The sequence below is a fragment of the Nymphaea colorata genome, chromosome 7, assembly GCF_008831285.2.
Source record: "Nymphaea colorata isolate Beijing-Zhang1983 chromosome 7, ASM883128v2, whole genome shotgun sequence".
Taxonomy (NCBI): domain Eukaryota; kingdom Viridiplantae; phylum Streptophyta; class Magnoliopsida; order Nymphaeales; family Nymphaeaceae; genus Nymphaea; species Nymphaea colorata.
Window position 1 is genome coordinate 25,158,428 of NC_045144.1, and position 26,969 is coordinate 25,185,396.

Consider the following 26,969-nt stretch of genomic DNA (forward strand, 5'->3'; position numbering starts at 1 on the left):
ACTTGGTTCTTAACCATTTTAAGGCTAAAACCAAGGTGGGTTGAAATTCGCCAATCTGGGTCGTGACTATAATAACCCGACCCACTCCTGCGTTCGGGCTCCTTATTCGACAGATCTGACCTACGCCCTTTCAGTTTCGGCTCCAACCTCAAAAAACTAGGAACCAAGATAACCATCTATTCAATAATCTCATTTATACATGACTAAATTTTTTGGGTGTTACAGTAACGTTGACCATACATACAACTTTAATATTGGATTTGCTTGCACCATTTTGATTCTGGTTGCTCTCAAGAACCTTCAACCTAACCCTAGATCAAGACACTGACTGTTCATAGTCCACAATTCATTGAACAATGAAAAAATCCAAGAAATAACTGACATGAGCTATAGATATCTTGACTTGGGTACCATCAAAAGTGAAGTTTTTCACAAGAAACATGATCACCCATTGAAATAAGGACGCCCCAAAATAACGGCCAAAATAGTTTGCAGGGCCTTTGTGTTTGAATGCGTTCACATAAATTCCTTCCTCACAAGAAAGTTCCTCGCACATTAACTCCATCCCTTGCCCATAAATTGCTCTAATATTTAAGGGCATTCAATACCTCTTACTATTGCTCTTGTTGGGACGCTGGGAAGGCCTATCCCAACTGCTGCCCAGAAAAGTTTATCTCAAGAAAAATTTTTTCATTTGGAAACTAGTGAACAACTTTTTTGAAAAGTGGGAATCACTTTTCTGGGTTTCATGACATGAGTCCCCCTTTTTGTGGGAAAGGCTTAAGGTGGCCCTCCAAGAAAACTTTCTTGAGGTTTTGTTTCTCTACTGCTTTAGGTTATATCTTCTAGGGAACTTCTTTCTCGCCCAAGTTTTATAGGAAAAGCGAGCTACATCTTCTAGGGAACTTCATTCTCACCCAAGTTTCATAGGAAAAGCGAGCTACATCTTCTAGGGAACTTCATTCTCGCCCAAGTTTCATAGAAAAAGCGGGCTACATCTTCTAGGGAACTTCATTCTCGCCCAAGTTTCATAGAAAAAGCGGGCTTTTCTTAGGAGACAAGATTCACAAATTAGAAGGGCTATTCGTGTTGTTTAGGCAAGGTGGCGTATTGCGGTGGCGGAGCCAAGATTTTTCATCAGCGGGACACTTGTGTAGGTGACACAACTTTGGTGTGGGCACTGCATATAGATTTAAAGTCATAACAATGTAAGATTAACATACTATAATGAGATTTTTGATGGGTTGGCATAGGCAGTAGCCTACCCCAACCAACAAGTAGCTCCGCTGCTGACGCGTTGTAGCCATGTCTTCAACTCGAATCTTAAAAGTTGCTATCCTAATGATATTGAGAAATGTTGATCTTGAGATTATGAATACCTTTATGAAACCATGTCCCCATCTTTGCATTGATTTCGGTCTCAATTCTTAGGGTGAGAAAAAGAAAGGGAGACATTTGAACCAACATCCTCTTAGAGTGTTTGATAAAAATAACATTGTGTTTCACAAAGGTTCATAAAAGTTGAGAAAGGGCCTTTTGGCCTTTTCACTCTCCTAAAGTTTAAACCACATACAGGTGCCCTGTTAAAAGCAGTCCTTTGTTTGGTAGTTTCCAAGGAAAAGCGAAAAGGTTGGTATCAGAAAATTTAGAAAAGAAGTGCTACCTTTTTCTGAGATTAAGGTCCAAACGGTACAGCCAAGGGAAAAATTTTCCATCATATAAAAATCCAAATGTCATATGACTCACAGCGTGGTTTCTCATAAACAGTAAAAAACAAAGTACCCTTCACCCTCAAATTTTCATTTATTTTATAACAATTTAAAAAGTTTCCAAACTTTAAAAAAATAATAAATATAAAATATATGTAATAAAAAACATTGACCCACACAGTTGGTACGTTTCACTTCCTGCTATATAGTCCTCTTGCTCTCAACAGACGAACCAGATGATCCGTTCACGTGAATCTCTCTCTCTCTCTCTCGCAGAGTAAACACGGCACTCTGATAACGATGGCTGCGTCTTCACTCTCATGAGGCCACGCTCCCTTCAATTCACCTCCTAAAGTCTCAAGCAATCAATCAACAGAAGAGAAGCAGAGTAGCAGCAGCTACCGGAAGAAGAAGAAGAAGCAATGGTGACCGTTAAGAGCCTTGTGGCTCTGTTCTCCCTCCTCCCCCTGTTCTTTACGACAATGGCGCAGCCATTTCCGTTGCACCAACAAGACCTGGAGTCTCTAAGGGAGATCCGGCGCAATTTGGACGACCTCCCGGGCTCCGACTTCTTCTCCTCCTGGGATTCCACGGGAGCAGACCCATGCTCCTCCTTCGCCGGTGTCGTCTGCCAGCCGGACGTGGGAGGTGGCCTTTACCAGAGGGTCCAGTCCCTCAATCTGGGCACCGGGCTGGCGGGTTCCCTCGGCCTTACTGGCTCCCTGAGCCCGGCGCTCGGCAACCTCACGGCATTGCTCCAGCTGGTGGTGTACCCCGGCAATGTCTCCGGCGACATCCCCGACTCCATCTGCAATTTGCAGTCCCTTCAGTACCTTGAGATCACGAGCAATAGCATCTCCGGCCGCATTCCGGCATGCCTGGAAAATCTACAGAGCCTTCACACCATAGATCTCGGATACAACAATCTCCACGGGCCGATTCCAGCGAATCTGTCGTCGTCTTCCATGGCACTCAGAGTACTGATCCTCACGTCGAATTTCCTTTCCGGCCCGTTGCCGAATTTCGACGCTCAGTTCTTCCACATTGACATCAAGAAAAACCTTTTCACCGGGTTTCTTCCCCGGTTTCCGGCCTCACTCCGGTACCTATCAGCGTCGCAAAACCGGTTGTCCGGCCCGCTGACGAATCTCGTCCCCCTTCCCCAATTGAGCTTCCTAGACATGAGCATGAATGACTTCAATGGCAGCATACCAACAGCCTTATTCAGCTACGACATATCGTCTCTGCTCCTGCAGAGGAACAACCTCTCCGGCCAGATCCCTAGCATGAGCCAGCGAGCGAACCTCGCCGCCGCCACCGTCGACCTCAGTCACAATAACCTCACCGGCGAGTTGCCGGTGGGTCTCGCCGGCGTCGAGAACCTGTTCCTGAACAACAACAGGTTCACCGGGCCGGTCCCCGTTGAGTTCGTCAACAATGTCTACGGTGGGAGCCTGAAGACACTGTATCTGCAGCACAACTACCTGACGAGCTTCCCGGTGCCGCCGGGCGGCGGCGCCGGGCTGCCGGAATCGGGCTCGCTTTGCATATCCTACAACTGTATGGATCCGCCCGTTAGGCCACCCTGCCCCGCAAGCGCCGGGAAGCAGCAGTCGAGGCCGGTTAATCAATGCCCGGCATATAACGGCTAGTTTTTCCCCTCCTTAATGCCCTGTTTTCTCTCTTCCCCTCTCTCTCTCTCTTACTCTGTGTGAGTTTGTTTTTTTCAATTTAATTTATTTATTATAATATTGCCAGATATTATTATTGTGTCTACATAGAAAGTGCTGGAAACCAAGAATAATCCCCTCTGAAAATGGTCTCTTGGAACTTGAATCTCTCTCTCTCTCTCTCTCTCTCTCTACATTTCTTTCTTTCTCTCTCTCCCCATCTGGGCTTGTTTGATCATTTCTCTTGATTTTAGTGAGAGAGAAGATGTGAAACAGTGTTGTATCTTTTAGGGAAGTTTGGTTCAATCTGAACCGCAGATTTGTAAGATTTTGTGTGGGATGTGATAATCCTCCTTTTCTCACTTTTGTGCTTTTTCTTGAGAATTGCTTGGTGTTTTGTGTGTACAGTTTTGTTTGGAAGTTATCAAGAAATCTAGTGCTTTGTTGTTCGCATCATTGCTTGTCCCCAAGTGTTTGAATTCGAAAAGAAAATGAAAGGAAAGAAAGAACACTTCAGAAGATCATGGTGCACTTCCAAGACATGGAAATCACGATCTTCTTCACGATCTTGAAAGATCAGGAACTTCCTTGTTTTCACAGTGGATCATGGATGGTCCGGACTCTGATCAAATATGGATCCAAGAACCGGATTCATATGGATCTTGGTCCAGGCCTGGAAGCTGGGGGTCAGGGCTCTGAAGCACTGGCTTGGTCAGGTTGCCCTGCTCTGATCTGCAAGTGGCTTCTGTCACAAAAACCTGGTCTTCAGTGGTCCATCAAAATTTTCTGATTTTTTTGGGCCTTTGTAATTCATTTACATGATATATTAGTTCTTTCCTTGACTTTTAACAATTGGAATTTGTAAGAAATTTATTTATTTTTTATTTTAACAATATTTTTGCATTTATTTGTTTTAGTTTTTAGTTTTTTTTTTTCCTACTGAAACTTTTGTGTCATTTGATTCCAAAAAAGTATAGAGGGTAGTTTGAAAAGTCCATCTCTGAGATATTTGCACTTTCATTATCTTTTCGTTGGTTTCAAACAACTTTACCATAGTCCTCTAGTGCCGCTAGTTCAGCTTTTGAAAAGGCTTCTGTATTCTCTTTAATTTCAAGATAATTTATGCAATTTCTTTAAACTAAAAAAAAAAACTTTAAAGGGAAAATGACATGAACGCTAGTACGGAATGTTTGATGTAAGCTTGTATATAATGTGTGTAAAAAAAAAGAAAAAAAGTTTTTCTTTCATCTTGGAAGCCAATATATTGAAAATGATTCAAGAAATGAGCATAATTCTAATACATAGCAATATGAACATGCCATATCTAAGCTTTCATTTCTCCATGAAATGGATCGTGAACATGCTTGCAAGCTTTGGCCATTGGTGAAGGCGGCCCTGTTGTTTCAAGTCAAAGTTATTTGGTAGTTCCTAATTATAATCAGATGATATGGTCATATTCAATTGAACCTTATTCGAGAAGAGAAAATGACTACAGATATATAAGATATTTCCCCCATGAGTGGGAAAAGCCACTATAAGCCCGCTTTCGGTGCCTCGAGATACCATCTCCACTACGGTTCAAGACGACTTTCTCTTTGCAATATAGAAAGTTGATGCCCATAACATTTGAAATAGAGACTGACCACCTACCAGCTCTGTCCCAAGCTACTGAGGCAACCCTTTTGAGGACAACACAAGAATCGAACTATATGTGTTTACAAATACATATGGTCTTCAAAGAAGATCATACAAGAATCAATTGTGTCGGCACGGTGAGCTAGCCTCGACTCTATGAATAAAGTTGGTTGATGGGCAATTGGTAACAATAAGGCTGCATACAATTGATTTCAGCTGGGCCGGTGACCTAAATAAAGGAGTTGTTTGATAGCATTGACACTCTCCCGAATGTTAAACCATATTCATGGAATATTAGTTCTAGTATTTTATGAATATATCTTAATCTTTGAGGCAGATTCATGGAATGCTTACAGAGAATCACTGTTACCAAACAACCCCAAAAGGATTAGATCTAGCTAGCTAGCTAGCCAATGTCGTAAAGTGGTTAGATCTAAACAAATTACTAGAACCAAGGGTTTAGAACCAGATGTATTGTCATCTGTATGTTTTTTCTTGAAATTCATTCCTGACCTTTGGCAAATCCAATTGTCTTATTGTTAATAATAAACTCATTCCTGTCTTTTGCGCTCAAGTGTTTCCAATTAGCATTTTGGAGTTTGAACCATAGTCACAAAAAACACATTTTTTCAAGAAAAAAAATCTGATAAATTAACTAGCCCTTTAAGACTTAAAAAAGCACATTTTTTTGAAAAAAATGTTAAAAACGGAAAAACACGTTTTTTTGCATTTTTCCAGTTTTTTTTGTTTTTTAATGTCAAACGGCTTTTTCTCATTTTCTAATTTTTATTTGTTGTAAATCTACTTATATTATTAGTTTCTCACTTATTTTACTTGTCTTCATTTATAGATTTTTAATTTTTTTAAAAAAATTACCATATTTTTCTTGTTTTTTTTTCCTTCTTTTCAAGCTCGTTGTAATATACCTGAGAAAGACCTCACCGTTTAAAACTTGGGGACATTATTTGGACTATGGTTTGAACCATCAATACAAATTCTTTTTCTTCAAGTGAATGAAAAAGAGAGGAAGAAATGTGCTATTAGATTCACAGACAATACTTTTTACATGACATAAACTCATTAAGTTGCTGATCATATATAGTTAGATAATGAATGAATGGATATCTCATCTGCCTCCAATGTACCTTAAAAGTGTAAAGTCAAGGATGAATTTTTCCTACCACAGTGAGGCAGGGAGGGATGGGGAAAAATCCTGCTGCAACCACAAGTCTTTCTTTCTGTCAAAGTGTGGGGTTAGGCAGAGCCTCATACAGCCCTAAAATTGACCCTAAAAAGATTTTTGAAAGTATCTTGACCCAATTATAGTTGTATAACGAGTCGAACCAACTTGAGCACTCGAACCCACTTGGTTAGGCTCAACTCGTGTTCGACTCGGCTGTAAATGCGTCGTGCTCGAGCTTAACTGAAAGCTTGAGCTTATAAATGAGTCGAGCTGAAGTCACATAATCTCGACTTGATTAACCTCAAGTGTGCCTGTTAATCTAGGTTATATATATATGTGTGTGTGTATTTCAATCTTAAATCCATAGAAAGAGATCAAGTCAAACAGGGAGTTGGTTAACGAGACTTGAAGGGGACTTGCTCTATTAAGTCGAGTCTGAGCTGACCTTGTACAGCTCGACTCAAGCTCTAGTGCAGAAATATATGAGTTGAGTCGAGTTGAGCTTGATTCGGCTCATGCACAGCCCTAGAATGAATCCAGCTGTATATCTTTTTCTTACCCCAAGTGAAAAGAGTGAAAGAGAGAGAGAGAGAGAGAGAATGAAAAAAAAAAAAAAACTTTACTGAATCTCATAAAATTGACAAATAAAATACATATAGTGAAAGTATTTTAGTTTTTTTTTTATAAATTTATTTTCTTGTTCCCAATTCTAAGTCAAGCTGACAAAATAAAACACCAAAGCCTCTCCAAAGTTGCTTGATGTTTCTCCCAAGTGTGGTTTCTTGGTGTTAGAAATGGCAAAAGAAAGATTGATCAAAGTTTAAAACTGGGAGTATAGACTGTTTTAGTATCACAAAATTTGGCATAATATCTTTAAAGGTGATCTGATCCTGTGTAGATTTAGATACAGATTGCTCTGAAATCCAAATCTGTTCTCAATTCCTTTACTGGCTTTGCCTTGTTGACAGTCGAACGTGTTTCAGCACTCATTTGGATCTGAATCGATTCAAACCTGCACCGACCCATCATCTGATTCGGTACAAATCCTGCCAGGCTTCTACTCAAATCATTCTGCATTACCTTCTTGTTGTGTTTAGGCATTAAAAAAATTAGTTTAGTTGCAGATAATGTTCTGATTTTGATTTGGTCCTGTTGTATAGACACAGATCCAAATCCATACATAATTCCGACACTGAGAGTTGAGCACTAATTCAACATTCGGATCTGGTCCGAAATGCTGGGCCGGTTTGAACCTTGATCGTCTTATTCCTAGTTTATGGTTATCAAAATATGAGAAAGACATTACCTCAATCAAAAGCAAATTGGACAAAATATGTCCGTTCTTTCAAAAGCATGGTCACAAATAATATTTCGGAGTTTTAAACGACGAAGTTTTTCTTGGGTAAAATAAGGTGGGCTTGAAAAATACAAGGAAAATGGTATTTTTAAAAAATTTAAAAAAAAAAGAAAAAAAAAAGAAAGAAATAAAATAAGTGAGAAAATAATAACACAAACATCAAAACATAAATAGACTTGTAACAAATAAAAATGAAAAAAAATTGTTTGGCATTAAAAACGTGTTTTTTTAATTTTAAATGGTATTTCATTTTCTTGCTTTTTTTTTTTAAATAATGCATTTTTTGTGACTATGCTTTAGACCCAAATAGGATGAGCATGATCTCACTGCCCATAAACATGAGCCGAGCCAAAAAATTTCATAAGGCGGACCGAATTAAACTTTTTAAATTTTTACTAAAGTCAAAATATCATTTTTTTCAAAAAAATTTATAAAACAAGTGAAATTTTTTAAAAAAAAAAAGTAAGTGGGGCCAAGGCCTATGCAAGTCCTACCTTGGCTCCACCTTTGCCGGTAAAGTCTGAAGTATCTCTCTTTTCCCTGAAGATTACAACACAGAAAGTTGAAATCATGAGAGTTTGAGAAAATTGAAGTCATAAGAGTTTGAAACGAAGATTAACTGCCTACCGGCGCGAACCGCGCTAACCATTGTGTCAATCCCCTCATCAACAACTAGTCCGAGAAAGGTTAATCAAGTTACAGCCCTAGGCCTAAACTGGGCCCGCTCATATTCAGTTGACCCATGTCAGACTTTGCCTCACGGTCAACGTTGATTGGGTTAGGTCAACCTAACAACCTAACAGGTCAATCACTCAGCCGTCTAAGCAATGTGACACGCCCTTTCTAGTCAATTTGCTTTGTCAATTCAATTGTATTTTGTATTGATCTTAATTTGAGTGTTCAACTTTTGACCATCTTCAACTCTAATGTCTCAGCAATCAAGGTGGATAACCTCTTATTAGTTGGTTTCATGAATTTTGGGTATTAGGTAGACGGCAAATCAGAGAAATTTAGAATTTTTTTCGAAAATAAGAAGATTTTCTCTAAGTTTCTTGAAGATTAATTCTTCACCTTAATCATGTATTATCAGCTGATATTATTAAAAAATATCAACGTCTTACGGTAAACACTTCTTAAGTACGATATTCTTTTGGAAAAACTAGAAATTATGATATTTCAATACTTTGAGATATTGGTAAATTGCCACATATACAATAACCAGACCCATTAAAATTCAACATTGCAGTGTTTTCTTTTTTTTTTAGTCTATCCTTATAAATATGATATTAAGAGTGATTAGATGGGGAAAATGTATTCATTTAGTCATTTTTTTAATTTACTAATGGTTTTCTAATTATCAAAAAATGAACTGCTCATATAATATCAAAATTTTGATAGTAGAAAAATCAAACTTTAAAAAAAATAATAATAATTTGAACTAAAACATGGCCTACATTAAGTTTATCAAAAGGACAGTTGCAAAAATATTGAGTAAGTATGTTTAAGTATGCTTATGTGAAGCATTCATTTTTTAACCCAATATTGCTACTAGAAATAGGTATTTCTTTTCAATTCTTTAATCATATAAACAATTTTCTACTGCAGTTCCATATTTGATAGCCTCAGATTTGAGATCTTCTACACCTGAGAACCATGGATTTAAGATCACAATTAGACTCTCTTCTAGGGCTGTTCAACAAGTCGACCCAATTCAAGCTCGACTCAAACCCGCTCGATAATCTTGACAGGTTTATTAAACGAGTCGAGTTTGAGTTAAGAAATGAACTCGACAACCCAAACGAGTCGAGCTCGTGTTAAGTGGGCTCGGCTCGTTAAATTCAGTTAAGCTCGAGAAAGGAAATATATAAAATGTGCCTCATAAAGTTATCAAAAAGAGTAGATTGCTCAAATGGTTATACATGTGACTAGTATTTTGGAGGTTTCATGTTTAATTTTATATGTTGCCCCTTTAAAAAATAATTTTTTTAATGAAATGCTTGATTTGGCTCAAGCCAATCTTCGCCTCGAGCTTAACCGAGTTGAAATCGAGCCGAGTTTTTGTCTTAAGAACTCAAACTAGAGCTTGAGCTAATGAAACAAACTCGAGTCGAGCTTGAGCCGAGTTCAAGTTCCGTTCAAACCAAACGAGCCGAGTTCGAGCTGGTTTAACTCGGCTTGAACTCGCTCATGAACAGCCCTACTCTCTTCCCTCCTATCTTAAATCTGATGTTTTCTCAATGCAAAGAAGTAAACTAAGTGTGGACCATTTGTTTGACCTAAGATCCTTGGTTTGATAAACCATGGATCCTATCACGGATCTTTTCCTAAGTCACATCATATCCACATTAAATCCATGAATTTCAAATCTGACCTACCAATGCGCCCGTAATGTTTTTTACTTATTTTCTCAACTTCATTTTTCAGACTTGAGGAAGAACCCAACTTTTAAGATCTTCAATCCAATAATCAATTTGAATTGACTTGACGATAATGACGACTCTTTGATTCTTTTGGAAAATGATGCAGTCAAAGTGCAACACTAATTTAGTAGAAACATGGATAATAGTTTGCATTCAGGCGATGTATTGGATCGGACCGACCGATTCAATATCATATGAGACCCGGATTCATAGTTAATCAAATATGATTAATTTATAATGGATTAATTTCGGCTTGATTTATAATTTAAATGAGAAACGATTTGGAGTTGCATAATATAATCTGATGTGTAAGTGTTTAACCATAAAAATTATTCCTGTATGATTTCGGAGCAGGTTATAATAGAAGGGCATAAATGGTATGGGTCAAAAAAATGCCCGTAAAAATTAAAATAACCAAACGTTAGTGGAGTTTAAATGTGGAACTCAGTTTTCTTTCTTCTAGCATTAAAAAAAAACAAGGCCCCCTTTTTATAATTTTTTTTTTCAGGAATACCCACACTTTCCGTAAAAAGTGCCGAATAAAGATTTTGAACGAATTTTTTGTTAACTTAAGAACAAAAAATATTGGCCGAAAATTATAAGAATGAAAATTAGTGGTAGATGGTACTATTTACAAAATATCGCAGCTAAAGGTTCTTTCTCTTTCAAATTAACGAAAATTCATTTCAAGCTTTTGTTTGACAGTTGTTACTGAAAGTTTATCTCTTTTTATAAAAAAGAGTCGTTTTTTTCCTGATTATGAGCAGAAGATAAGCCTGAAAATGAAAATTCCTTATGGAAAACTTTTTCAATTCCAGGAAAAAAAATATAAACTTTTTTTGCTTTAGTTTTATAAAAGTTTTTAAAACTAAATCTGCTTGGGTCAAGTGGGATCAGGTTGCTTTACTTATTCCAGCCTCAAGCCTGGCTCCACCTCCGGTCATACTTGGGCTCCATGTTTTCAGCACAAGGCTCGGCTCGAACCCGGCCCCAGCTCAGTCAAACCCTGGCCCATGTTCTCGGCAAAAAAGGCTGCGTTCAATTATGCACCCGGCCTGAGCTCAGTGCATCAAACCCAGCATAATTTTGACTTTCATAAATACAATTTAGTGATATCTAAACCATACTCACGTGTAAAAAAATCATTAGTTTCAATTTCTTTTCCCAACCATCCTAAATCAAATTCACATCCAAATTGAGTACCTTCTAAAATTCCAACGATTAATAGCAGTGCACTATATATGTAGTTTATAAAATATCAAGATTATTTATTGATTTATACATTTTTTAACACGATATATGGATAATTTTATACAAAGTTATTTAGATGTGAGTTAGTAATTATATAAAAAATATAGCTGCCGACAATGACTTGATCATTTATAAAAGTTCATTAATTTAACTAGTAGAACCAAATAATGAAATTGTAATGCCATATAAGTAAGAGCGTCTAAATTTTACTAAGTGTCTTTGTAAAATGATCAAGAAAATTAAATGCAGTATATTTTGGCGTCCATGATCCTTGCTTCTGCCTTTTAGTATTTAAGATAATTATTAGAAGAGAGGAAACTTGAGCCAGCATTGCTTCGAATTTCCAAGAGAGAAAACAAATGGGAACACGAATGGTAGATCTCGAGAGAATAGGACCGGAACTGCAAATATTTTGTAGCTTCTCTTCATTCGCTCTCCTTATTATAATACCAACAAAAGATCTTCGATCGTTTGTGACAGATCTCCTGTTCCTCTTCGGCCCTTCCTGTTTCTCGGTATTGACAGCACCAACCCGGTGAAAACTTGTCGGTCCCTCTCTCTCTCTCTCGATCTCTCTCTTTAAACTTGGTGGGGGCGGTGGATCTGCTGCCCTTTCACACACCACCGTCATCAAATCGATAGTTGAGAAGCCACACGCGTTTTCCTTGACGCGAGAAAGAAGAAGCATGTGGTGTGCTTCGAGAGATTGGTGAGATCTAGCTTTTGAAGTAGTGTGTTGCCTGTGTTAGTTGCTTTCCTTCTTAATTCAGAGAAGATATGGCGAGACAGCAAGTTTCCTGCAACCCCAACCTCTTGAAATCGTTGGTGGTGCTGTTGGGGTTCTGCCTTACCGCCTACATCTTGGGTCCTCCTCTTTACTGGCACCTGGCGGAGGGATTCGTTGCTCTCTCCCGAACTTCTTGCGCTCCCTGCGTCTGTGATTGTGCCTATGAGCCCATACTTTCCCTTCCCGCAGGTTAATGTTCCTTCAATTATGGTTTTTTGGTTTCTGTCGATAATCTCTCTATCTTCCTTGGTTTGATTGCTTTGATTTGGATGTTGAAGGATTGAGATCTGAGTGACGAATATATGTGTTTAGATCCGTTTCTTTTTATTCTGATTTAATTGGTCTTGTAAATTGGTGGTGCATCTCCTTTTCCTGTTTTTTTTTTTTCTGTACTTTCGTTTGTAAACATTCGATTGAAGTTTCGTCTGTTGCAGAGGGCTGGTTCTGATGTTGCATTTGCTATCTCTGTGACATTGGTCAGCAGTTACTGAAAACGGCTTTTCGGGTTTCTCTTTAGTTTCTTTACTGATCCCGATGATCTTACGGATTGGCGGTGATTCATTTTTCAGTTGCAAAATTAGTGATGAAACTAGCTTTAACATGCCGGGACGACTAGTGATATTGATCAAGTCCTAATTATTTCCTACTATGTCTACCTCCTACCAAAGCTACTTAGAACTCTATATTTTCAAGTAGTTTGGTGGTAACCTTGTTAATAAATTGTTCATCTCTCATATTTGAATCACTATATAGTGATTTTCATCCTTTAGGAACTTTTCAGCGTTTGACATCCCCAATTTTCTGATTCTTTCAAGATACTGGCATGGTCAAGATATATGGGAAATTGATCCTCTATCTTGCGTACCATACAGAAATAGTGTTCTTGATAGTATTGGTGAAACTTACAAGATTGCAAGGTATCCATCATATGTCTAGTCGAAGATTGTCAGTGCTGCAAATTCTGTTCCTTTACTTTGGTGGCAATTTCTGAACATTGTCCTAAATGAGGACAGGATAGAGCTGTAGCACACCAACAAGCATGGAAAAACACAATTTAATCCTTGGTCTTTGTCATTTCCAAACAAACATGTCATGTATGAGCTTACTGATAGATCTTAAAGACACTATAGCTTTGACACATCCAGCATTTTGAAATAACTGCTTATAGAATCTCACTCCCAACTCACATCTGCACTATCCTGGGATGGCTTAGGATTTATTTAGCAGCAATTGTCATGGGTAAAGGCTGCCCCCTATTTTCGGTTATATTACGTTGGTTTAAAATGGCGGGATTTCTGGTAGTTATTGCAGTAGGTCATGATAGCAAGGAAGAAAGTGGAAGCTTCCCTTGGTCCTCCTTTATTTTCACTTATTCAATTCTATGGATGTTGTCCTTTATATCTATTTCCACTTTTGTCTCCACGAGCTCTTCATGCTCTGGTTTCTTGTAAAGAAGAATGTCATCACAGTTATTTTTTGTAGTTTCCCTGGTTGTTCATTCATTCTGGAAATCTAGGGTACTTGAATACTAGCAGAAGGTTCTTATGTTTTTGAAAAGTTGACTGCACACTTTTATCTTTTTAAGCATCTCCTGATATTTTTTGTATCAAATCTTGCTCAAAATCATCCAAAACCTTTATTTTTTTTTTCAGCAATTGGTAGTATGGTCAGGTAGCTGCATCCAAGATCAGGTAACCCATGTTTTTCTTAGTAGTGTGGCTTAGCTGTATGGACCCATCATAGTTTGCAGAACATCATTTGCCTAACAGCTTATCATGGTGATCCGATAATGCAGACTACAAATATGTCACATTATTAATAAAAGAACTTCACAGATTCCACTTTTACATTCTTTGTCTAGTTCAATCTTCCTTTTCACTTGTAGGGGAATAATTTGATATCCTTTGCGTGAAACAGCTTCATATTATACATAATAGCCTGTTCACTTTTCTAGTTCTTTTTCTTGTGGCATTCTATTAAGAATTCAATTCTTAGTAAGTATTGTCCTGCAGTTATTCCCTATACTAGTCTTATTTTTCCATGTTTATCTGGGGCTTGGTAGGTGAATGAGGATTCTTTCACAATTACATGTGGGTTGGTGTCAAATTTCTACCAAGTCTCTTGCCATGGCTGAGACTTTGTAACTAATTTAAATTGGCTTTTGTTCTTTTAGTTTGCGTTGACCATTATGTGTGGTAGAATTTTCTGTTTAAAAGTGTTTTCATGTGAATGTTACTGGATATAGGCATGCTTGGCTTAAAAGTTTTCCATTTGAACTGTATGTCTTGATTGAAACTTTTAGGAAGGTTTTATTGCCATCAGAAACACTTACAAATGTTCTTGAATCGATTTTGTCTGGATTATTTTTCCACAACAGGAAGCACAAAATTCTCACAATTACATGCCTAACTGCCTAACACTAACCTTTCTTTCGAAGATATGATGATATCATTAAAATCCCGTGTCTTGCTACCCTGTACGGCCAATTAATTCCAATTTGCTTTCCAGAATGCAACCTGACAACCTTATAGTTCACTATCTAGACTCCTGGAGTCACTTAACAAGGAGATATAGTTTTCCCTCTGTAAGTCACTGAAGTTTTTGGGTTTTTGAATTGTATTCTCTTTCCCTGTCCCCTATCATCCACAGTACAGCAAGATCTGGAGAAATGTTACATCAAATTATAGATGCATGGGTGATGATCCTGATTTGACAGACATGATCATGGCTAATCTACTGGAATGAGCTGCCATTTACTCTATTCTCAATTATGGGTTGGTGTTCAACTTGTGACACAATCTCGAGTCACAGTTAAAAACTTAATCTCTATAAATTGAAAATGTGCATTGTACTCAATTAGGTTGCTTGGAAGGTAATCATTCTACGGCTTAAATATTGCGACGACTATGTACTGATTATGCCGGCAGATTTTCATGTATCTTATAACACCATCATCGTGTGAGGCTTTTGGTGGATACTTGTCTAGTGAAGCATCTGTTTTTTTCTCTATAAGTTGTTTTCCACGCTTATAACCCATTTTATTTCTGTTGATGCTATTATCTTGTCAATAACTTTGTTCATATTTTTTTCGACTCTCTGATTACTATATCATCTGCAATAATGTACTCGAACTAATGCATTATTTCAGAAGAAAGATATTGGAGAGTCCTTCTGTAGCTCCTTACGCTTGGTTGGCTTTCCTAATCAGTGAAAATGGCATTCCTTTGAACTGTGTTTTTCATTTTATTTTGCTGTGTATTATTTTACAATTCATTGCTAGGCACTTTCCTTGTTTCAAAGTTTGATTATATATTTCTTTTGCAGGTTTCAGCAATGCAACTTTTACAGGTAATACTTCTTTCTATTAGTTAGTGGCAACCGACACATCCATTTTAGTGGTAATCTTGAACTAGGATCATCATACACCAAATCAGACTTGAGCACAAAATATTGCCATCACGTAGGGTTTAACCGACTTTTGAACCTTAATGCAGCACAGCCATTTTCTGTCAGAGTCTTGACCAGGAAGACCTTGTCCTATATGATGTGGGTCAGTCAGGACATTAATCAACCTTTTCTGGGAGCACCTTGAGCATGAGAACTCGTGCATATGCATAAGATATGGATCTTAATGCTTTCCCGACTGTCTGAGCATAGTCGAATTAGTTACCCATGCACAAAATTTTCCTGTTTCATATCTCCTCTGCATTGTCCACTTGTCAGAAAACTTCATAAGTATCTGGTTCTGCTTGTAAGCAAACCATTTATAGTGACTTTTAACTCCTACTATCTTACTATTGCTCACAGACTGTGAAAAGAAAGATCCTGATGTAAGTGAAGAGATGGAGAAAAACTTTGTAGACCTCCTGTCAGAAGAATTGAAGTTACAAGAAGCTAATGCATTGGAAAACCAACAGCGAGCAGACATTGCTCTTCTTGAAGCTAAGAAGCTGGCATCCCAATATCAGAAAGAAGCAGATAAATGTAACTCAGGGATGGAGACATGTGAAGAAGCGAGGGAAAAAGCAGAGACTACCCTGGTTGCACAAAAGAAGCTAACAGAATTATGGGAACAAAGAGCTCGTCAAAAGGGATGGAAAGATGAGATGGCGAAATCCTAAGCCCGCAAGCACATAAAAGAGCACAAACACGAGTTAGAGGTCCCTACTGCTGCAGGTGCCTAAAACGGATATTCTCTTATCGTGAATTTGATGGAGCAATCAGTTACCCATGAAGGGAAGCGACACGTTGAGTTTGGCACTTTCTGCATTTCAAAGAGATCAGTAAGTGCAAGGACCTGTTTCATTATTAGTAGATCTAAATCAGATAGTCATTCAATCAGCAAGGCCTTTTCCTTTCGTCCCTTTAATTCCATACCATAATTATGTGGATTCGAGTGCTGAATGTGCCGAATTTAGATTGCTTTGGTTTTTCCGTTCACCCTCCTCTATGGTTGTTGCGGCTTCGTGGACTCGTGATTATCCAAAACAAGCACATAAAATGTGTGTGATTCCTATTCTCAAATGCATTTCAAGCTCAAACCTCTAATGGATAAGTTATTATTATCCACATGGTGCAACTGAAGCTTTCCCAATAAACATACTAATTATATGGAGTAGAAAAATTACTAGTTTGCAGAATTGCATACTTTCAGGGAAGTGGGATGTAATCTGTTTAAAATGTGCGCTTGGCTCTTTTCGGGTTTTTTTTCTTTTTTCTTTGGAACCGAATCTGATCTTCAATGTTTAGATTGTGGGAAGATATATGAATGTATATCTTGTTCAGACGTGAGCACAATGCCTGGCAAGGAGTATTTGTTGCCGTCGCCATACTTGTCAGCATTATAGGTAGTTGTGGTGGAGTATCATCCATTATACTGTTAAGATATATGCAAATTTGTCTTTTCATTAGAGTTGTTAAATGCTGCAGATCATTCTTTTGGGTATGGGCAAGCTCGATTTTGTAGACCTAGTTATTGAAGTTTCATTAACTCTATAGTTTAAGTCTGACTCATTAGCCTGCTGGATGGATTTTATCGAACTTGCTGGCCATATATGGTAACCGTTCTGATGTTCATTAGTCTACCAGAAATTACGAAGAAATATGAGTGGCAATGTGCCCGGCCATGAATCGATCCGATTAACATTATTGCATGTATTAAAGATGGACCCATGTGAACTAGTTTTTTGAAAGTAGTCACACTGTTGAGAATAGTTACCTATAAATGTGTCCATGTGTGCGTATATGATAACGGACATCCGTACTTCTATTTCGTGCTACTCATTTCCAAAATTCGTTTCAATATGTTATCAATTAGGGTTATTTTCTGTTTAAAAATATTTGAAGTTGAACGGTGTTCACAAAAACTGATACTTAAGAAGTGGACTACCCATGACCTTTTATAAAAGGAAAGTAAGTGGTAAAGATGGTGGATACCATTTTCGTAGACATCATTTGGTTTTTCCTTGTAAAAGAACTGGGTTTAAGTTTCATGCTCAGTAGTAAAAAAAAATGAAAAGAAGAAACGTGGCTTGATCCTACGTCTCATGTGGCTATGTCCTTTATCACAAGTCGGAGATGTTGGTTCTCGTCAGTCAGTCAGGATCTTTTGAGACGGTCCATTGTTGTATGTAACAATCATGAGCCATCAACAGGTGGGATTAAATATGCGAACTCTGTGTGATCAAGTTCAATAGGTTGAAATTCGTATTAGGCTCTCGCACGGCTATGAATAGTGAGCTATTGCTTTGAATGTAGTCGACCCGTGGAGAGACATTAATACTTGTCTGAGAGCTCACAGATAGATAGAAATTCCAGTGAACAGATTGTTTAACAACGTACGGTTCCATACATGTCAGAACTTGCGGTGGTGGATTTACAGGATCAAGTAGAATCAGTAACAAAAGCTGATAAAAAATTTCTCTTAAATACTCAAGTGGATAGGAACGCACCCTCATGCAAACAAGACCTGCTCATTCACCTGAGGCAAGGGCTTCTTTTCCTTTCCATGAAGAGAGACCACACAAACTGGATCTTTCAAATGTGCAAGACATTAATACAATGCAAGCGACATTAATACAATGCAAGCAGAGGCAGGGCAGGCCCTTATCAGATTATGCTAACAGAAAATTTGATTTGGGTGTTCAACTTTTGAACTAACTTGAGGTTCTAATTCGCCTTAGCCAGGTGAATAGAGTTCTCATTGGCTTATCAGCTCAATGTCCATAAGATAAAAGTGGACCAGAACTGGGCAGCTTGGATGAGGACAGCGCAGGTGAGAAAGCCCCAGTCCTCTTGAATCTATCTTGGTTGTGGGAGACCCTTTTCATAACTTGGACTTTCAAGATCAAGGGAACCTAACAGCCCAACTTGCGATGAGCTTCCACATGCCCCTGGTTCAAGAACCAGATCCATGCAATATGCACGTCTGTTCTGACATAAGAAACTTCAATTGGAAGAAGGTAAACAAAGCGATGCTGATTGGCTGACAACATCCTCAAATTTCATAAATCATAGACACCGATTAGCAACAAGCAAATTTAATTTACAGATGAATAAATTCAATTGTATGATGAAATTCTACATGTTGCGTTCATAGGTCCACGAGGGTATCAATTCTTTTGGTGAACGGCAATCCTGTGTATCTCCATGTCCTTGAGCATGACAGAACGGCCACAAGAATCGCAAGGCGCTGTTCTAGACCCACAGACACTCTCATGCTCTGAGAGCCCTCTCATCCTGTCACGAACATCTGAAGGAAAAGTGCCCGCAGGCACCATGTCACCACAATAACGGCATGTTATCAAGCGCAGTGGACAAACAGATGACTGATGTATTACCTGTTACAGAAAAGGAATGTGTTATGAAGCAAAGAAGATTTGTAGAACTCAATCTATGGAAGAGAATCAATTAAATTATACAATAAAATCAACTTGATGTAGTATTATGCATTCTCTCACCATAGCTTCCTGCTCCAGAGATACACCACATGCACAATACAGTGGTTCATGGAACACTTTCATGTGTTTCTCCATCTCTTCCCTGTGCAATGCCTTCCCACACTTTGTACAGTGAACATGACTTCTCGCTTCATCTTTTCTCAGAACCACCCCACAACCTTCTTGTGGACAAACAACATTGTGACGGCTGCAGTATGCCTCATGGAGCGCAATTGTCCTAGTGGGTATGTAATGGTGACAGTTGCTACACATCGAGCAATCAGTTTTGTCTGCAGAGGTGGAAGAAACTGCACGTTCTCCATGCCTTTGGTGGAGTTTCTCTTGAAGGGAAACTGAAACGTGGTACTTGCTTGATCCCTTGAATCCAAAAATACCAATGCTGTAGGTGCCAGATGTTAGTTCCTTATTGTCACCACCAAGAATCAATACCTTAGAACCCACATCATGAGATGACCATTCGTGCTGATGCTTGGATGGGAAGAGAACAGGATGCCTAGATACATAAAGATCCGTGTCCCCGCTGTTGATCTCAACATCTAATTTAACCTCAACAACGACGTTCTCATTGGATAATTTTGAAATAACATTATCACCAATGGAGAATTTGTAGTACTCGTATCTTCCTTCCTCCACGGTTCCTGACTCCACCTTGCCTAGCACAAGTGCATTCAACAGGGGTTGATCCACCGATTCTGATGTTGAAGAAGGTTCAACTATGTCGACTTCTACATCTGTTTCTAACACCGAAACACTAGAAGAGGGCTTAAGTTCAAGGACTTTCAACTTATAACTTAACCCTCCGTGGTTAACTGTAAGTATGTCTCCTTGAGAAAGGGTTGCATGTTGACGAAGACTTGTCTCAAGAACAGCCTTGTGGTTGGGTATATCAGAGAATCCTATGGTATCAGGTTGTAGTTTTGCATATGTTCCTTTCGGTAACCTCACATAACGAACCTCAATTAAAGGGGTGTTGTCAACTGGAATCGGGAACAAATTGGTCCAAATATGAGGAGGAAGCTCAACTGAACCTTCTGCAGCAGTAAACTCAAGAACCCCACAGTGAGTAGTTCTGTTGTCTTCGTGTTTGGTGTCCGCTGAACTTAAAGCTTCTGAATTCCCTTGGTAGATCTTCAAAAGCTGGAAGAACATTGGTCCTTTATCCAGAGCACCTTGATCTGACAATTCTGAGAAGCATGATGGTGGTAGCTTAATCTTATCACCATAGCCTTGGTAAGGGGCAGCTTCAAAAATACGGTAGAAAATAACTCCATTCCCAGCACGTAAGTTCTCCTCCATTTGTTGATTTGCCTGAGCGACGATGAAAATTCAAAACCCTCATCATTTTAAACATTCAAATTATCAAATTTCATAGTCACAACTCTCAAAGGAAAGGAGTAACTGAAAAAACAAAAGTTTGAAGGGACCAAAACTTTTTCTCCAGAATATGAAAGCAGATACAATCATTTCAAGCAAAATCCATTAAAAAAATGAACTGAAATTCTGTGGAGATTGGATAACAATGCCTTAGCAGGCTACTGAAAGTACCCTTAACTATGTTAGCATGGTCTTTTAGTTAATAAAAGGACCCAGAATAGTACCACTGCTTGTGATGTCGTGACTTGGGAGGCCATTACTTAACAGCAAGAGAACATTGACTTCATTATTTAACTTGTAGTCATGGCAGATGAAAAATTCATTAGCACCAACAAGATGCTATCCTTGGTTGACTAGGTCAGAAGATACAAAACCTAAAGACAAATGGTGAGGGAGGATCAGCACTCTCTCGTTCATTGCCCTACAAGTAAAGACATGTTTAATACATCATTTTGAGAAAAATCTAAGAAACTTAGGTTACTTGTATATCTTTAGCCAGAATTTTCATATGCTTTCAGGTCATCTATTTTTCGATAAAGTCTAGGTAGCAAGAATACCATCTTAGCTCTCGTTTGCTATCCCGTATAATGAAATTATATTGGAATCTCACTGGAGTGGCTGTAGCCCAGATCTTCAGCTGCACCAATGCGATTGACATACAAGAGCATACTTTGCTATAGGATGGAAGCTAGATGTAATCCCCCATATGCAGGGCAGCCTTAAGGCTTTTGCTAACCAGAGGCCAGCCCATATGCAGTTGATGATGGAACCGTCCTACCCAGTAGTAGCCTAAATCTTCAGCTGCACCTATGTGACTAACATTCAAGAGAACCCTTTACAGTAGAACAGAAGCTAGGTGTATTCCCCAATGCGGAAAAGGAGACCTCAAGGGATTTACTAAATACTAACCAAAGGTCGACGAATAAGCAGTAGATTGCATAGGGTCTGCATTTGTAAAACAAACAGTCAAAAAAGGTTACAGGATTCAAACAGATATTTGGTATGGGGTGCCCTTTGATTAGAATGGAAGAATGTTCACACTTTAACAGTGGTGCAAGGCTCTAACATACAGAACTTTTCACTTTCATTAGCAGCAATTATATTGACCATTAGTCAGTCCAAATCCATGAAAAAGCTCACCGTTCAGATGAAAACCATGGTGAATTTTCAATTATCTTTAACCCTTGAAAGGTTTTGCTAGCTATCCAGATGAAACGACTGGTTTTTGAGGTGCACTCGATGTCCGTCCGGTAAGTTACTCGACTTCTCAGTACATTCTACATATCTTTTCAAGACAGAGTCGCCAGAAGCACGTATGATATTGATCATAAATGCGTAGCAGTATTAATATATCGCAATACGCATACATTCGTATTAGGTTAACGGAGAGATCCTCCTATTTTGACAAGGAAAAATGAATACCCAAATCCCATAAACTCCAAAAAATTCTAAAAGAAGTAAGAAAAATATGGAATTACACACATACCATGAAGGAACTAACAGAACACACGAAGAGGCATCGAACGTTAATCTAAAACAATAATTCAACTCGATCACAACTTTCCGGATAAACAATAATTTCTAATGATATCCCAAATTCGAACGACTTGGGGATCAGACGCCATTCATCATCAATCCTGAAACGGGGAATTCTTAATCGGGTAGAAGAAGGTGTGGGTGTTGGAAGAGTGCCGTCTTACCACGATCTGTGCTTGGGCGGCTTCGATCCTGCGGGCCCTCTGGGCGGCCTCGAGGGCGTCGCGCTGTCGGGCGGCCTCGGCCTTGGCCCTCCGCTCGCGCTCGAGTTTCAACCTAGCCTTCTCCTTCCTCTGCCTCTGCTCTCTCTCCAGCTTCTCCCTCGCCGCCCTCAACTCGAAATCCATCTCTCTCTCTCGCTCGCTCGCTCGCTCGCTCGATGAACAAAGGTTTCTTGAAGTTCAAGACAAACGAGGCTCCAGAGTGCCAAACAAAAATTCCCTCCCCCTCTCTTATGTATATATATGCAGAGAGAGAGGGAGAGAGAGAGATTAACGTTAGCAAGGTAGCGCGAGAGAGAAGCTTCTAGACGCTCACTGGTCTTCAATGGCGGTCAAAGATAAGCGAGCTGCTGGTGCGTGGACGGCTCCATCCCTCACTCACGGATCGACGCGTTAATCTGGGTTTTGGTGTACAGATTGTGCTTAGAGGAAGGAATCCGTTAATCAATAATGTCAATAAATTTGGTTTAGATCTGATATCTCGATCGAACCACGTAAAAGAATAGATATCGTAAAAGCTTTGAGATTTGATTAAAAATTCGAATAAAAATCAGATATAAAAAATAGCATCCAACCGAATTTGGATTTAAGCAAATATTGATAAGATTCGGATCTTCTGCTCAAATATATACCAGGTTTGTTAGTTTTTGTATTCAAATTTGACATTTGAGTCCTAACCAAAACATTATCACAAAATGGATATTCTAACCTCGCTATATATCTAATTACCTAATCTGGTTCCTGATATGGTTTTTTTGTGAGTAGGAAGAATATTTGATCATATCGCTTAAAAGAGAGTTGAAGCTCTTATCCAACCTCTTGCCGCAATAGGGTACAAGGCTTACTTTGGTGTTTTGAGGTATCGTCTCCACTATGCTTCAACTTGCATGTTGGTCATCTCTTAATTGCAGCGCAGAAAGTTAAAGACGTGAATATTCAAAACAAAAATTGACCACCTATATATACACAAAAGTATAAATTGAATAATCATAATATTGCTACATTTTTATCCAATACAACCCATTTTCCTTCCTTTTCTTTCACCCCCTTTCCCCCCAAAGCCAACCTCTCTATGAGAAAAAAAATTCTTCTTCTCCTTCGCAACAAAAGAAGGCTAGTGGAAGATGTGGGCAATAGACCAAAGGGGTCCGGCGAGGCGAACCAATGGCAGAGCCAGAAATTTTTTGTTATGGAGTACTGTTATATAAATTCTCATTTTTGAAGGCGCATAACGTATATAAAGAAGTAAATAATTGTAAAAAATCTATTTAAAAATATGTAAAAATAAATAAAAAAATTGTTGCTGGCATGGGCAACTGCCCACATGCTCCACTGCCGAAGCGAAGCTCACGTTAGATTAAGGGGAGGACTCAACACCAAGGGTGTGCACATAAGGAGGTTCGATTCTTTACATCTCAAGTCTACAAACACCCTAGACGGCTTCATAGCAATTCTTATGGTGTGCTCCTTCGTCTCCTCTGTTGCTTGGCCATGGAGTCCATTAGGCTGTGATGCAAGACAGATTAAGATTAACGAGTCTAAAACTAAACTTAGCACTAACTGAAACTCAAGCAAATAACTAACAAAAGGAAGATTAGAAGACAACCAAGAAAGAGCTTGCAATTTCATTTTTTTTCAACTTTCAACTCTTTTACAAAATGAACCCACGTCCTTTTATATGGAGAAAAGGATAGATTGTGGATCTGGATCCATTAACAGAGGTTCAAACTTATCTAGATCTAGTTACAAAAATATGGATCTTGTATAATGTACATGTAGAAAATTAGCAGTAAATTTGATGAAGTATTTGGTTCTTGGCTTCTTTCCTCCTATAACAACATAAACATGGATTTTAAAATTGCAAAGAATGTTCTTAATATGAATAATAAAATGCAGTTAATGCATTATCAAATAACTCAATGTATCATTAAAGGAGCTTGCTCTAATACGGGGTGATGAGCTTTTTGGGGTGCCCCTCAAGAAACTCGCTCACAAGAAACTTGTAGGAGCAATATAATCGACAAACTCGTTTGAATAGAATTGGTATTCATCATTAGTTGTTGAGTTCGAGTTCGACAAACTCGTTTAAACTCAAACTTGACTTTATTAAGGCTCGACAAACTCATAAACGCGTTTGAATATATCGACTTGATTAAGGCTCAACAAACTCAATTAAGGCTCGAGCTCGACTCGGCAGTTACATGTTGAGTTCGAACTCAACTCGAATATTTGAACGAGTCGACTCATGAACTCAAGCTCGACTCATTAAGCAAATAACTCGGCTTGAACTTGTTCACGAGCCGAGCTTTAACTAGTTGAGCTCGACTCGTTGTTCACCTATAGTTACTGATGTTTGTGTGACATTAGGACCAACAAGTTGATATGAGCTTCAAGAGGCGTAGCTCAACCGATCAGCGAGACTACTCACACTCAAGGGGATCCAAAGTTTGAACTCATGATTGATGTCACACTTTTGTTTGTTACTTATGTGGGTTGTGAATAGTGGCAAACATGACACTCGAGTTGAATGATGTACCATATGTCTACCTAAGCTTGAAGATACAAGGCCAACATTGCCTTGTGGGTTTTATGCTGAAAGTGGTTTTCAAATATGTAATGAAAAAGTAACCTTTTTTGTTTTTTCATGTGCATCACAATAAGTGAAAGCTTGACACTTTGTAGCACTGTAAATATTTCTTCTTCCTCTTTAGAATAAAAAAAAATCAATTATATACTTTAAAATTTATGTGTCGTTCATCTATCCATCAAAATTTGGAAATTCACTTTAAAATTGTTCGTTGGTATCTTTTTGTATACAATGGTAAAACATTTGATGATTAAAACAAAAGCTGATTCATTATTAAAAAATTTATCAACATATTCACATATATAAGCTAATTTGATTATATTTTTAGCGTTGGTTCTTAATAGACACTCACAGACTACAAACCATCCCATCCACATACTAATAGAGAGATAACTAAGGATGTCAACACATCGGATTCGAATCGAATATATCCTTTTTCGGATTCGAATTCGAATAAAGAAAAGTCATATTCAAATCTGAATCCAAATTCCAATTTTACAATCTGAATATGATCCAAATCTAATTTTTATATTTATATCTGAATCCGAATCCGAATTTTGAACTGATTTTTTGTGAATTTTCAAAATTTAATGACATTATATACAAGACATTTGTCTAAAAATGAATCTGGTCCAAATCCATACCCGAATCCAATCAGATCTTTATGTATATATGAATCCAAATCCGATCGGATGTCATTTATTAAATCTGAATCCGATCCGATTACTTAATCAGATATTAAATTTGTTTTCCATATCCGATGTTTTCAGATTAGTCGGATATCCGATATCGGATATATTGACGTCCCTAGAGGTAACATCACTTACAAAGAGATTTTTACGAAAGACCGACCTTCCCCAAAACAACCATCATAAATGGCCATAAATCCTGGAAACCAACTCTCATTCAAAACTTCTTGTTATGGATGAGAAAAGTCATAAAAAACTGAAAAGTTCAGAATTTTAGGTTGCATTTGATAGTCTCATATCCAAAATTTAAGGTTGTATTAAAAAATGTACTTTTGAAAGATTCCCACTTTGTATGTCACATTGTAAAAAAATCGTGGACTTAGGGTTCGTTTGATTGTCGGGTGAAATTTGAAGGAAGGGGTGAAATCTGTACGGGCGGGTGAAATTTGATCCGTCTGTCTCACGCCGTATCAAACGGCGTGAAATTTCACATGTTTAAATGTTATTTGATCGGGTGAAATTTCACCCGATCGACGGCTCCTAGCCGAACGACGCGCAAAGCCTCTTTCTTCTCCGTGAGCTCCCTGCGCGTCGTCCAGTCGGGAGCTCCCTGGCTTCAGTGTTCTTGATGTTCCATGGATGTCCAACCAATTCGGGGTTTGATTGATGTTGGATGTCATCCTGTAAATGCTTTCTGAGTTGTTCGTTGACCTGGATTCAAGATTGAACATTGCCTTCGTTTGTTTTTTTTATTTGTTTTTCACAATATCGTAATATATGTCCTTTATATTACCAATTATTTGCTTTTTTCATGATAACTATAATGGACAAGAGGATGTCCTGTGCATCAAACGGGCCCTTAAAGTGATTCAGAGAGGGAGGTTCCGACCTTAAATCCGCACATCTGGAACACTAGTGATCTCATATCACTGTGGAAATGACATCCATAATTACATATGTTTCCTTCAACAAGAATATAAAATTATTAGATCATGTATCTTGGAGCATGCTTTCTAAAGACAAGTTGTTGCTCTTATCAAATGAGATATATATTCTCTCTATGACACTTGTGTCCACCTTCTCTTAAATTATTGGCTTGACCACTAAATTATTGCCACACATTTCGCCAACTAAATGGAGTTACCTCACACCCTTGCGCATCCACATATATATACTAAAAGAGAAAGAAAAAGGGGTTGAGATATTTTTAATTTTTTTTTACAAATTTTAGGTTTTTAACTTTTTTATAATTCCTTTTTGTCCTAAACAATTTTTTTTTGTTACTTAAACGGGCATATTTTGATCAATTCACACCCCAATATACAACATATAACCTCAAAAAAAAACTTTTTTTTTTGTTACTTAAACGAGCGTATTATTGATCTTGGATCCCCACCGTTAGATTATTAAAGGCCGTTAATATCGTCGCGTTGATGTTAACGTTAAATTGACTGTCGGCAAAGGAAAGAAAAAGTTTCACTCGGGGTGTCAACGGACACCCTTTTAAAAGTACATTTATTTAAGAAAAGGAAGGAAAAAAAAATGGTGCATGACGTGAAGCAATGGGATCCCACACCTTTCCCTTTTTAGA

The 26,969-nt window shown here is 38.2% G+C and overlaps 3 protein-coding genes across 3 annotated transcripts; 2 read left to right on the forward strand and 1 right to left on the reverse strand.

Annotated features, from left to right (window-relative positions):
• The first annotated feature begins 2,191 nt into the window (after positions 1-2,191).
• Positions 2,192-3,361, forward strand: LOC116257251 (MDIS1-interacting receptor like kinase 1-like). The gene has a single exon (XM_031633857.1). It carries the CDS (start codon positions 2,192-2,194, stop codon positions 3,359-3,361), a length of 1,170 nt encoding a protein of 389 aa, XP_031489717.1.
• An 8,323-nt stretch (positions 3,362-11,684) lies between these two features.
• On the forward strand, positions 11,685-16,536 carry LOC116257841 (uncharacterized). Its single transcript, XM_031634838.2, has 3 exons — positions 11,685-12,201; positions 15,337-15,360; positions 15,820-16,536. The coding sequence occupies exons 1-3, from the start codon at positions 12,003-12,005 to the stop codon at positions 16,131-16,133; spliced, it is 537 nt and encodes a 178-aa protein (XP_031490698.1). The 5' UTR covers positions 11,685-12,002; the 3' UTR covers positions 16,134-16,536.
• A 1,956-nt stretch (positions 16,537-18,492) lies between these two features.
• On the reverse strand, positions 18,493-22,386 carry LOC116258088 (uncharacterized). Its single transcript, XM_031635192.2, has 3 exons — positions 22,046-22,386; positions 18,972-20,279; positions 18,493-18,851 (listed from the first exon to the last, which is right to left on the reverse strand). Exons 1-3 carry the CDS (start codon positions 22,226-22,228, stop codon positions 18,624-18,626), a joined length of 1,719 nt encoding a protein of 572 aa, XP_031491052.1. The 5' UTR covers positions 22,229-22,386; the 3' UTR covers positions 18,493-18,623.
• Positions 22,387-26,969: the final 4,583 nt, after the last annotated feature.